We start from the raw sequence: 13,784 nt of genomic DNA, 5'->3' as shown, positions 1-13,784 counted from the left end.
GTTGAGGTCACTTGGACATTACTAAGGCTTTATAAACCTCAAAATACAGTTCAATACAGTCCTATCAGATGTCACAGTTTTATATACATGTTTTCTGGGCAATCAGAGGCTTTTTAGTGTCATGATTCACAGAAAATATATTCACTATGAATCAAACCTTTCTGCAAAATTCTGAAATCAATCATTCCTTTTCATTGCTCTTGTTTTGACTCTTATTTCATCTTTAAAGAGCTTAAAGGCTTGTGATAAATTTTCATATTTAAAATAATGGTGAGTTTTATTTATTTTTTGTAGGAAAAAAAGAATCAAGATACAGAATTTCGTGAGGAGAATCTACAGGCAACAATAGCAGACTTATTCCTTGCTGGAACAGAGACGACAAGTTTGACTCTGAGATACGGTTTTCTTATACTCATGAAACATCCAGAAATGCAAGGTAATAATTTTAATGTATTTTTATATAATTTAATAAAGTCCTCTCATAGCATCATGGCACGAGTAGTGGTAGAATTTTAGCGTTGCCCATCAGGGTACATGGTAGCCTTGGGGATCTTGTTAAAGATTTTGCATTGGAGCCTAGGAGTTTCATATTGAAAATTAAAATGTTATCTGTATTTAATTTGCTTAATAAAAGAACATAAATATGATGCTGAGTCAATTCATACAGACAAGAGATGAGTTGGGATAGTCAAGGAGTCCAAGGGCAAAAACCAAGAGGATACGTCGTAAACAGAGGGAAGAGATAAACGCATAGTCAGGTAACGGACCAAGGTCAAAATACCAAGAAGATAGGAGATCAGAACTGTTGTGAATTCTGCTCTTGGGTTCCCTCCGGTGGTTGTTGGTGGTAATACAGTTGTCCCTGGGTTGCAATCCTGGGCAGGTGTCCATGCTGATTGCTGCTCTGACTGGGGTATTTAGGTGTGCAGGATTCATTAGCCCTTGCCAGTTGTCCATTGTTCTTGGAGGGTTTACATCTCTGTCTGGTTCCTCCTGCCCTGCTGCCTTCAGCAAAGATAAGTGTCTGGTTTTGTTTCTACAGCACGCATGCTGTGTTCTTTTTACAATTCAGTGCTATTTATTGTTTTTTCTTGTCCAGCTTAGACTGTGTTTGGATTTGTTCAGTCAAGTTGGATTCTCAGGAGATGCAGATATACATTCCATGTCTTTAGTTAGATGGTGGAATTTTTGTATTATCTGCTGTGGATATTTTTAGGGTTTTAATACTGACCGCTTAGTATTCTGTCCTATCCTTTCCTATTTAGCTAGCGTGGCCTCTTTTGCTAAATCCTGATTTCTGCCTGCGTGTGTCTTTCCTCTAATACTCACAGTCAATATTTGTGGGGGCTGCCTATCCTTTGGGGTTCTGCTCTGAGGCAAGATAGAATTCCCATTTCCATCTATAGGGGTATTTAGTCCTCCGGCTGTGTCGAGGTGTCTAGGATATGTTAGGTACACCCCACGGCTACTTCTAGTTGCGGTGTCAGTTTAGGGTTTGCGGTCAGTACAGATTCCACCTACTCCTGAGAAAGTCTCATGCTGCTCCAAAGTCACCGGATCATAACACAGAACACAAGGGTTAAACAGACGGATGGTCATAGCAAGGCCCAAGGTTAGGCAACGAAAGATCATCTAGCACAGAAAAAAACAACCACACCTGGATAAAACTACGCTTGGCAGAGGTCTGGTACTAACAGCAAAGCTAAGTAGCTGGACAATCACCTAGGACAATGAACACCTAGAGACAACCAGCAGCTCCCAGTCTCAGACTGGACAGCCAAGCTGTCAATCTAAATGCCCACAGCTCAGCACACCCCTGCACTAGACTGGTCACTGAGCTGTCAAAGTACTGACAGCTTCAGCACCAATAACCTCAACCTTCTCTCTGTGTGACGCCATATTGTGCCTCCGTCTGCAATGCTTTTTGCATAAAATGGCTTGTGATGAAACAACATAAGAAATTTAATCTCAAGAATGTTATTTAAATCCACAAAAAATATTTCTATGGAATTGGAAGCATAAGGATGTATTTAATAAGCTACAAAACACAGCCTGGGAGAAAAATGTGGTCTGTGGTGCCGTTGCTGATGGTGTCCAACAATATGGCTGCATAGTTTTCTGTCAAATCAGAGCAAAGAGGAGCAGCTTGGGAGCAGGGATGAGTAAGTACAAATTATGTATTTTATAGCCATCTGTGACCCCCATATATATGGCATCCCTTGACCACTAATTGTCACTTTATAAAGGTGTATATTGGTTAGAAGTAGCTGCCTATGAATCTGGCTCTCTCCATTTCAGATAATGGGAGTTGCCAATCTGTTGTATACCAATGATATTAAACTGGCAGTCTATAATGGAGAAAGTCACATGCAGGGTCTTCTCCCCTCTGGAGTACTGATTAAGAGGGAAGAACCCACCAGTCTCCTAAAAGGTACAGTAGGAGTCTGGAAGTGGAACTTGCATCTATCATACATATGGATACACGGGGGGGTCAGCGAGTGCTGTAGTCCGCTAGTCAAAACCACATGGACCAGGTATGATCCCAACGAATGCCCGCTCTCCTTTTATCGTGGGCATAATTCTACTCAGACAACACAGGGTGAGGGTAAAACAGTGTGGTAATACTTTATTGAACCACAAAACAGACAAATAACACATAGAACAGTCCCAGCAAAATACCCAAGATGTTGCAAAATTAAAGAGACTCACCGTTCAGTTGACTCACAGGGAAAAAAACAACTGTGATTTCAGAGCTTCCAGGGTCAACTATCCCACCTGTGGCAGGAACAGAGAGGAGGCAATGACGTAAAAACAAGCTTAGGAAGCTGACAGTCCATTGAGGTACAACACCATGTAGGAGGGAGGATCACAACCTGGCTTCTCTGAACATTTCCATGGAATCAGGTGACGGTGGGTCCAAACGTATCCATGGATTCAGTGATGGTCAATGGAGCAAATGTGTATTCTTTCAGCCTGAGCCATGGTCCCCTAAGCTGGCATCCTGTAGAATGTCAAATCTGTGTCCCTTGTGATTGGGCCATAATGTCATGGCTGACTGCTGTCTTGTAGAGTGTTCCTCGGTGTGGTTTTGTAGAGAGTCTCTGGTAGGGTTGAGCGAAACGGGTCGATCATTTTCAAAAGTCGCCGACTTTTGGCTAAGTCGGCGTCTCATGAAACCCGATCCGACCCCTGTGCTTGTCGGCCATGCGGTACGCGACTTTCGCGCCAAAGTCGCGTTTCAATGACGCGAAAAGCGCCATTTCTCAGCCAATGAAGGTGAACGCAGAGTGTGGGCAGCGTGATGACATAGATCCTGGTCCCCACCATCTTAGAGAAGGGCATTGCAGTGATTGGCTTGCTGTCTGCGGCGTCACAGGGGCTATAAAGGGGCGTTCCCGCCGACCGCCATCTTACTGCTGCTGATCTGAGCTTAGGGAGAGGATGTTGCCGCTTTGTCAGAAGCAGGGATAGCGTTAGGCAGGGTCCACTAACCACCAAACCGCTTGTGCTGTAGCGATTTCCACTGTCCAACACCACCTTCGGTGTGCAGGAACAGTGGAAGCTATTTTTTTTTTTTTTTCCTCAGCGCTGTAGCTCATTGGGCTGCCCTAGAAGGCTCCGTGATAGCTGTATTGCTGTGTGTACGCCACTGTGGAAATCAACTGCTTTTTTCAAAGCACATATCCTCTTGTTCCTTTCTGCACAGCTATCTTTTTTGTTTGTCCACACTTTTTATTTAATTTGTGCATCAGTCCACTCCTATTGCTGCCTGCCATACCTGGCTTAGATTACTGCAGGGAGATAGTAATTGTAGGACAGTCCCTGTTTTTTTTTTTTTTTTTTTTTTGTGGGAGATTAAGATTGGCATTTCTGCTACAGTGCCATCCCTGTGTGTGCCATCTCTCACTGAGTGGGCCATAGAAAGCCTATTTATTTTTTCCGTGATTTGTGTTCTAAATTCTACCTCAACACAAAAACACTACATCAATCAGTGGTAGAAAAATATTGGCCTCAGTCAGGGCTTGTGTGCCACTGCTGTGTGTGCTATCTCTCATTCAGTGGGCTATAGAAAGCCTATTTATTTATTTATTTATTTTTCTTATTATTTGGTTTCTAAAGTCTCCCTGAAAAAAAAAAAACATAAAAAAACAGTGGGAGAGTAATATTGCCCTTTCAGCTTGTGTGCCAGTCTTGACTCCTGGGTGTGCCACCTCTCTCCCTCTCATTCAGTGGGCCATAGAAAGCCTATTTATTTTTTTTTTAAATATTATTGGGTTTCTAAAGTCTCCCTTAAAAAACAAAAAATACATAAAAAAACAGTGGGAGAGTAATATTGCCCTTTCAGCTTGTGTGCCAGTCTTGACTCCTGGGTGTGCCACCTCTCTCATTCAGTGGGCCATAGAAAGCCTATTTATTTATTTTTTTTTTCTTATTATTTGGTTTCTAAAGTCTCCCTGAAAAAAAATAAAAAATAAAAAAACAGTGGGAGAGTAATATTGCCCTTTCAGCTTGTGTGCCAGTCTTGACTCCTGGGTGTGCCACCTCTCTCTCTCATTCAGTGGGCCATAGAAAGCCTATTTATTTTTTTGGTTTTTTTAATATTATTTGGTTTCTAAAGTCTCCCTGAAAAAAAAAAAACCATAAAAAAACAGTGGGAGAGTAATATTGCCCTTTCAGCTTGTGTGCCAGTCTTGACTCCTGGGTGTGCCACCTCTCTCCCTCTCATTCAGTGGGCCATAGAAAGCCTATTTTTTTTTTTTTTTTTTAAATATTATTGGGTTTCTAAAGTCTCCCTTAAAAAACAAAAAATACATAAAAAAACAGTGGGAGAGTAATATTGCCCTTTCAGCTTGTGTGCCAGTCTTGACTCCTGGGTGTGCCACCTCTCTCTCTCATTCAGTGGGCCATAGAAAGCCTATTTATTTTTTTGGTTTTTTTAATATTATTTGGTTTCTAAAGTCTCCCTGAAAAAAAAAAAATACATAAAAAAACAGTGGGAGAGTAATATTGCCCTTTCAGCTTGTGTGCCAGTCTTGACTCCTGGGTGTGCCACCTCTCTCATTCAGTGGGCCATAGAAAGCATTTTTTTTTTCCTTGATTTGTGTTCTAAAATCTACCTCAACACAAAAACACTACATCAATCAGTGGGAGAAAAATATTGGCCTCAGTCAGGGCTTGTGTGCCACTGCTGTGTGTGCTATCTCTCATTCAGTGGGCTATAGAAAGCCTATTTATTTATTTATTTTTTTTCTTTCTTATTATTTGGTTTCTAAAGTCTCCCTGAAAAAAAAAAAAAAAAAAAAACAGTGGGAGAGTAATATTGCCCTTTCAGCTTGTGTGCCAGTCTTGACTCCTGGGTGTGCCACCTCTCTCTCATTCAGTGGGCCATAGAAAGGCTATTTATTTTTTTGGTTTTTTTAATATTATTTGGTTTCTAAAGTCTCCCTGAAAATAAAAGAAAAAAAACTTAAAAAAACAGTGGGAGAGTAATATTGCCCTTTCAGCTTGTGCGCCAGTCTTGACTCCTGGGTGTGCCACCTCTCTCTCTCTAATTGTGGGCCATAGAAAGCCTTTTTTTTTTTGTTTTTTTTTTAATATTATTTGGTTTCTAAAGTCTCCCTGAGAAAAAAAAATAAATAAATTAGGTGGGAGATTAATATTGACATTAGTGCTTGAGTGACAGTCCTGCGTGTGTGTCATCTCTGTGATTTTGTGCCACAGAAAACAGAGTGTGTAACATTGTGCCTGATTTTCCTTGTGGTCTCACCAACCTGTTAAGGGATATTGAAATCATACTGAAGTTATAGCTCACCGTGTAAGTTGTTTGACAGCAACAAATAAAGTTACTTTGGTTAAGATTTTAAAACAATGAGGAAGTCTGGTGCAAGAGGTCGTCGTGGGCGTTCATTGTCAGCTGGTAATGATGGTAGTGGTAGTGGAGCATCAGGTGGTCGTGGGGATAAAAATATTCCACCTAAGTCTGGAGCTGTGGAGCCAGTTTCGTCGTCAGGCTACACAAGGCCTCGAACGCTCTCTTTTCTGGGAGTAGGAAAACCGCTTTTAAAGGCGGAGCAGCAACAGCAAGTTTTGGCTTACATTGCAGACTCAGCCTCTAGCTCTTTTGCCTCCTCTTCCGAAACTGGTAAATGTAAAAGCAGCGCGTCGCTTGTGGATGTTCACGGTCAGGGACAAGTCGCTTCCTTGTCCTCCTCAGCAAAAACTACAACAAGAGAGAAGGATGCAGCAGGCGACACAACGGGTCACTCCATGGAGCTCTTTACACATACCGTCCCTGGCTTAGAAAGTGAAACATTTAACAGGCCATGCCCATTACAAGTAGATTCTGGCATGGAGTGCACTGATGCACAGCCACAGCCAGAGTACTATGCTGCTCCTTTGACTCAGACCACCACATTGCCCTCTCAGGGTACAGATCCACAATCAGACCCTCATGAGACTATGTTGCCCCGCCACGAACGCTATACCACCGACCGACACAGTGACACAGACGAAGTTGCACACGAGCTCGAAGAGGAGGTAATAGATGACCCAGTTATTGACCCCGATTGGCAGCCATTGGGGGAACAGGGTGCAGGCGGCAGTAGTTCAGAAGCGGAGGTGGAGGAGGGGCCGCAGCAGGCATCAACATCGCAACAGGTTCCATCTGCCGGGCCCGTATCTGGCCCAAAACGCGTGTCAAAGCCAAAACCTGTTGGAGGACAGCGTGGCCATCCGGTTAAAGCTCAGTCTGCAATCCCTGAAAAGGGATCCGAGTCTAGGAAGAGTGCAGTCTGGCATTTTTTTAAACAACATCCAACTGATCAGCGCAAAGTCATCTGTCAAAAATGTTCAACTAGCTTAAGCAGAGGTCAGAATCTGAAAAGTCTAAATACTAGTTGCATGCATAGACACTTAACCACCATGCATTTTCAAGCCTGGACTAACTACCAAACGTCCCTTAAGGTTGTAGCACCCTCGGCCAATGAAGCTAGTCAGCAACGCAACATCCCTTCCGTCACTGTAAGGCCACCATTTTCCGCACCACCGGCAGTATCTGTGCAGGTTTCTTTGCCAGCCAAAAGCAGTCAGGGTCAGGGAACCACCAGTTTTGTAGGAGGAAATATTGCATCTAGGGCACCGGCGGAAACAATACCGTCTCCAACCGTCTCTCAGTCTGCCATGTACACCGGCACACCCGAAAGTTCCACGATCTCCAGCTCTCCAGTCCAGCTCACCCTACATGAGACTCTGGTTAGAAAAAGGAAGTACTTATCCTCGCATCCGCGTACACAGGGTTTTAACGCCCACATAGCTAGACTAATCTCGTTAGAGATGATGCCCTACCGGTTAGTTGAAAGCGAAGCTTTCAAAGCCCTGATGGAGTACGCTGAACCACGATACGAGCTACCCAGTCGACACTTTTTTTCCAGAAAAGCCATCCCAGCCCTGCACCAGCATGTTAAACAGCGCATCGTCCATGCACTCAGGCAATCTGTGAGTACAAAGGTGCACCTGACTACAGATGCATGGACCAGTAGGCATGGCCAGGGACGTTATGTGTCCATCACGGCACACTGGGTGAATGTGGTGGATGCAGGGTCCACAGGCGACATCAATTTAGGGACAGTTGTGCCTAGCCCACGGTCTAGGAAACAGTTGGCTGTAGGCGTTCGCACCCCCTCCTCCTCCTCCTCCTCGTCCTCCTGCGGAAGCTACAGCTCTTCCACAGAACGCAGTCTGCCAACCACTCCATCGGCAGATGACACTGTTGCACACCAGTTGTCCCATTATGGGCCAGCTACTGCCAAGCGTCAGCAGGCTGTATTGGCTATGAAGTGTTTGGGCGACAACAGACACACCGCGGAAGTTCTATCCGAGTTCTTGCAACAAGAAACGCAGTCGTGGCTGGGCACAGTAGATCTTGAGGCAGGCAAGGTAGTGAGTGATAACGGAAGGAATTTCATGGCTGCCATCTCCCTTTCCCAACTGAAACACATTCCTTGCCTGGCTCACACCTTAAACCTGGTGGTGCAGTGCTTATTGAAAACTTATCCTGGGTTCTCCGACCTGCTCCTCAAAGTGCGTGCACTTTGCTCACATATCCGACGTTCGCCTGTACACGCCAGCCGTATGCAGACCTATCAGCGGTCTTTGAACCTTCCCCAGCATCGCCTAATCATAGACGTTGCAACAAGGTGGAACTCAACACTGCACATGCTTCAGAGACTGTGCGAACAGAGGCGTGCTGTTATTTATTTGTGGGAGGATGCACGGGCAGGCAGTAGGATGGCAGACATGGAGTTGTCAGGTGTGCAGTGGTCTAAGATACAAGACATGTGTCAAGTCCTTCAGTGTTTTGAGGAATGCACACGGCTGGTTAGTGCAGACAACGCCGTAATAAGCATGAGCATCCCCCTAATGCGTCTGCTGATGCAAAGTTTGACGCACATAAAGGAGCAGGCGTCTGCACCAGAGGAAGAGGAAAGCCTTGATGACAGTCAGCCATTGTCTGGTCAGGGCAGTGTACAGGACGAGGTAGCGGGCGAAGAGGAGGTGGAGGACGAGGAGGATGATGGGGATGAGTATATTTTTAATGCCGAACCTTTCCCGGGGGCACAGGAAATTGGTTGCGTGTCACGGCCGGGTTCTGGTTTTTTGAGGGACACAAGTGACGTAGATTTGCCTGCAACTGCCCCTCAACCAATCACAACCGGAGATTTGACAACTGGAACTTTGGCCCACATGGCGGATTATGCCTTACGTATCCTAAAAAGGGACACACGCATTACGAAAATGATGAACGATGACGATTACTGGTTGGCCTGCCTCCTTGATCCACGCTATAAAGGCAAATTGCAAAATATTATGCCACATGAGAACTTGGAACTAATATTAGCAACCAAACAATCAACTCTTGTTGACCGTTTGCTTCAGGCATTCCCAGCACACAGCGCACGTGATCGTTCTCACACGAGCTCCAGGGGGCAGCAGACTAGGAGTGTTAGGGGTGCACACATCAGAAGTGGCGTTGGACAGAGGGGTTTTCTGACCAGGTTGTGGAGTGATTTTGCTATGACCGCAGACAGGACAGGTACTGCTGCATCAATTGAAAGTGACAGGAGACAACATTTGTCCAGTATGGTTACTAACTATTTTTCATCCCTTATCGATGTTCTCCCTCAACCGTCATTCCCATTTCATTACTGGGCCTCCAAATTAGACACCTGGCCAGAATTGGCAGAATATGCATTGCAGGAGCTTGCTTGCCCGGCAGCAAGTGTCCTATCAGAAAGAGTATTCAGTGCTGCAGGTTCAATATTAACCGAAAAAAGGACTCGTCTGGCTACCCAAAATGTTGACGATCTAACATTCATTAAAATGAACCACAACTGGATTTCGAAATCTTTTGCCCCACCTTGCCCGGCCGACACCTAGCTTTCCTATGAAAAGATCTTGCCTGTGAATTACTTTTCTAATGTCTAATTTGCTGCAGCTGATTGTACAGCATACGACATGTTTACACCTCCCTAAATGGCAAAACTCCCCACACGGGGCCGTGGTATCGCGACTTGGCGCAAGCACCCGTGAGACTGCTGTTTGTCTGAAGAGGTGGGTGTGCTCGCTTTTGGTTGACGGCATTGCTACTGGGTCCCTCATAGTACAATGTAGTGTCTCTGGCGGTGGTGGTGCGCACCCAACGTCAGACACACCGTTGTAACATGAGGGGCCCTGGGGCGGTCCCGCCGGCCTCAAGAGAGTTCCCCCCTACCCCAGCTCAAAATGTGCTCTACCACGTGCAAAATTATGTCGCACAGCTCCACCAATCTTTAGTCTATTCGCTGACATCATTCAATGTCTGGCACTGACAATACAAATTTGTAGACATCTATGATGCAACTTAAAGTAGTCTGTGTCTGTGTCCTATATTGGCACCATTAAATAGTTACTGCCAAATTACTATGTCAGAAACTCAGTAGATGAGCCCACCCCTGTACCTAAGTATGCCACCTTTTTTTTTGTTTTGGTTGTTTTGCGAGACATTAACATCTATTTATATTTTGGGAGTACTGGGACAGACACTCCTTGCACTACTCCTCCACTCACCACCAAGCTGCCTGTGTATCCATGTAACCGCTGTAAAACTGCCATGAGCCTATTGTTTGTTATTTTAGGCCTTTGATAGCCTGTCTGCGGTCCCTACTTTAAATACTCCTCCACTCACCACCAAGCTGCCTGTGTATCCATGTAACCGATGTAAAACTGCAGTATTTTGCTTATAAAAAATAAAATACTGGAGAGATATCAAATGCAGACATTTTAACATTAAAAACAAAAACACATACAACAAAAAACTGGTACAGTACAAAAATTGGCCACCAGCTACAAAAACTTTCTCCTGCAAGTAGTTAACTGAAAGGTTTTTTTCCATTGAAAACACAGATATGGCATCCACCGAGTGTTGTCCTGTCGCGTCTTCTTTATATTATTGCCAAGAAGCTGCAACTGAATAAAGCTGAGCTTCTACCTTCTGCCTCTTATTAACTGCTTTTTTTAAAAAAAATTGTCCACCAGCTACAAAAACTTGCTCCTGCAAGTAGTTAACTGAAAGGTTTTTTTCCATTGAAAACACAGATATGGCATCCACCGAGTGTTGTCCTGTCGCGTCTTCTTTATATTATTGCCAAGAAGCTGCAACTGAATAAAGCTGAGCTTCTACCTTCTGCCTCTTATTAACTGCTTTTTTTTTATAAAATTGGCTGTTCCGGCCTACTAAAGGTGTCTGTCTGCCCCTGCCTGGTGTTGTCCTCAACTGAATAAAGCTGAGCTTCAACCTTCAGTTCCAAATTACCATTTTTAAAAATGCAATTGGCTGTTCCGGCCTACTAAAGGTGTCTGTCTGCCCCTGCCTGGTGTTGTCCTCAACTGAATAAAGCTGAGCTTCTACCTTCTGCCTCTTACTAACTGCTGTTTTTTTAAAAAATTGGCTGTTCCGGCCTACTAAATGTGTCTGTCTGCCCCTGCCTGGTGTTGTCCTCAACTGAATAAAGCTGAGCTTCAACCTTCAGTTCCAAATTACCATTTTTAAAAATGCAATTGGCTGTTCCGGCCTACTAAAGGTGTCTGTCTGCCCCTGCCTGGTGTTGTCCTCAACTGAATAAAGCTGAGCTTCTACCTTCTGCCTCTTACTAACTGCTGTTTTTTTAAAAAATTGGCTGTTCCGGCCTACTAAAGGTGTCTGTCTGCCCCTGCCTGGTGTTGTCCTCAACTGAATAAAGCTGAGCTTCTACCTTCTGCCTCTTACTAACTGCTGTTTTTTTAAAAAATTGGCTGTTCCGGCCTACTAAAGGTGAATGTCTGCCCCTGCCTGGTGTTGTCCTCAACTGAATAAAGCTGAGCTTCTACCTTCTGCCTCTTACTAACTGCTGTTTTTTTAAAAAATTGGCTGTTCCGGCCTACTAAATGTGTCTGTCTGCCCCTGCCTGGTGTTGTCCTCAACTGAATAAAGCTGAGCTTCAACCTTCAGTTCCAAATTACCATTTTTAAAAATGCAATTGGCTGTTCCGGCCTACTAAAGGTGTCTGTCTGCCCCTGCCTGGTGTTGTCCTCAACTGAATAAAGCTGAGCTTCTACCTTCTGCCTCTTACTAACTGCTGTTTTTTTAAAAAATTGGCTGTTCCGGCCTACTAAATGTGTCTGTCTGCCCCTGCCTGGTGTTGTCCTCAACTGAATAAAGCTGAGCTTCAACCTTCAGTTCCAAATTACCATTTTTAAAAATGCAATTGGCTGTTCCGGCCTACTAAAGGTGTCTGTCTGCCCCTGCCTGGTGTTGTCCTCAACTGAATAAAGCTGAGCTTCTACCTTCTGCCTCTTACTAACTGCTGTTTTTTTAAAAAATTGGCTGTTCCGGCCTACTAAAGGTGTCTGTCTGCCCCTGCCTGGTGTTGTCCTCAACTGAATAAAGCTGAGCTTCTACCTTCTGCCTCTTACTAACTGCTGTTTTTTTAAAAAATTGGCTGTTCCGGCCTACTAAAGGTGTCTGTCTGCCCCTGCCTGGTGTTGTCCTCAACTGAATAAAGCTGAGCTTCTACCTTCTGCCTCTTACTAACTGCTGTTTTTTTTAAAAATTGGCTGTTCCGGCCTACTAAATGTGTCTGTCTGCCCCTGCCTGGTGTTGTCCTCAACTGAATAAAGCTGAGCTTCAACCTTCTGTTCCAAATTACCATTTTTAAAAATGCAATTGGCTGTTCCGGCCTACTAAAGGTGAATGTCTGCCCCTGCCTGGTGTTGTCCTCAACTGAATAAAGCTGAGCTTCAACCTTCAGTTCCAAATTACCATTTTTAAAAATGCAATTGGCTGTTCCGGCCTACTAAAGGTGTCTGTCTGCCCCTGCCTGGTGTTGTCCTCAACTGAATAAAGCTGAGCTTCTACCTTCTGCCTCTTACTAACTGCTGTTTTTTTAAAAAATTGGCTGTTCCGGCCTACTAAAGGTGTCTGTCTGCCCCTGCCTGGTGTTGTCCTCAACTGAATAAAGCTGAGCTTCAACCTTCAGTTCCAAATTACCATTTTTAAAAATGCAATTGGCTGTTCCGGCCTACTAAAGGTGTCTGTCTGCCCCTGCCTGGTGTTGTCCTCAACTGAATAAAGCTGAGCTTCTACCTTCTGCCTCTTACTAACTGCTGTTTTTTTAAAAAATTGGCTGTTCCGGCCTACTAAAGGTGAATGTCTGCCCCTGCCTGGTGTTGTCCTCAACTGAATAAAGCTGAGCTTCAACCTTCAGTTCCAAATTACCATTTTTAAAAATGCAATTGGCTGTTCCGGCCTACTAAAGGTGTCTGTCTGCCCCTGCCTGGTGTTGTCCTCAACTGAACAAAGCTGAGCTTCCACATTCTGGCTTTCGCCCTATACTATCAGATATTAAACTGCATTTGGCCTACTAGTGTGGTTATGCCCTTGAAACAGTGTCTGCTGCTCTTGGGTTTGCTACTCCACTGAACAAAGCAATCCCGCCTGTTCAGTCCTGTTACCAATTTTGAACTGCATTTAGCCTACTTTATTCTTTGGCCCTATATCTGTTTCCTCCTCATCCTGCCCATTGCCCAGCCACTGCTAGATGAGTCTGCTGGTACATTGACCTAGACCACTACATTCCCCTTATACTCTACACAGCCAGAATCTGACCCTGCTGAAAGTAAGGTTCCCCTTCCCGCATGTTATACCACCTTACACAGGGACAGAGAGGAAGGTGCAGATGAAAGTGCAGGTTCCTTCATCAGGTGGGGGGGCATACTCGTTGGCGACGTCACTGGCACAGGGCCCCTCAGAGTACGCAAAAGTGTCGCTGCTGGTGGGAGGCGCCCCCGCCATGCAAACACACATCGCTGTACTTTGAGGGGCCCTGTGCCAGCGCCAATGCGAACGAGTGGGCCCCCCCTGCTTGCTCAGGATCACAGCACTTGCAACGTTGAAATACTTACCTTTCCCTGCAACACCGCCGTGACATAGTCCGCATTTCCTGGGCCCACGAAAAACTTGAGCCGGCCCTACTCCCCCCACAACTTTTGCCAAATGACCCCCAATTCCCTATGCCCAACTATTATTATAAAGTTAATTAAGATTGACAAGCTTCAGAAACAAGAATGGATGTTTTTGGCATTAAAATGGGCACTGTAGGTGTTTTCCTGGCCTCCACTCACTGCCGACTATGCTTCCCCATTGACTTGCATTGGGTTTCGTGTTTCGGTCGATCCCCGACTTTTAGCGATAATCGGCCGACTGCACTCGA

The 13,784-nt window shown here is 44.9% G+C and overlaps 1 protein-coding gene across 2 annotated transcripts in view; it reads left to right on the top strand.

Annotated features, from left to right (window-relative positions):
• LOC143805904 (cytochrome P450 2C8-like) overlaps positions 1-13,784 on the top strand; it is a 294,471-nt gene that overhangs the window by 60,427 nt on the left and 220,260 nt on the right. The window contains exon 6 of one of the 2 annotated variants that reach the window (XM_077285655.1): positions 295-436. The exons of the other annotated variant lie outside the window; for it this stretch is intronic. Within the exon in view, the coding sequence (XP_077141770.1) occupies positions 295-436 (142 nt within the window). The remainder of the gene's footprint in view (positions 1-294; positions 437-13,784) is intronic. 2 annotated transcript variants of the gene reach the window in all.

This window comes from Ranitomeya variabilis, chromosome 2, assembly GCF_051348905.1.
Source record: "Ranitomeya variabilis isolate aRanVar5 chromosome 2, aRanVar5.hap1, whole genome shotgun sequence".
NCBI lineage: Eukaryota > Metazoa > Chordata > Amphibia > Anura > Dendrobatidae > Ranitomeya > Ranitomeya variabilis.
The sequence above is the reverse complement of the archived record's forward strand: the minus strand, read 5'-3'. Positions and strand labels throughout refer to the sequence as shown.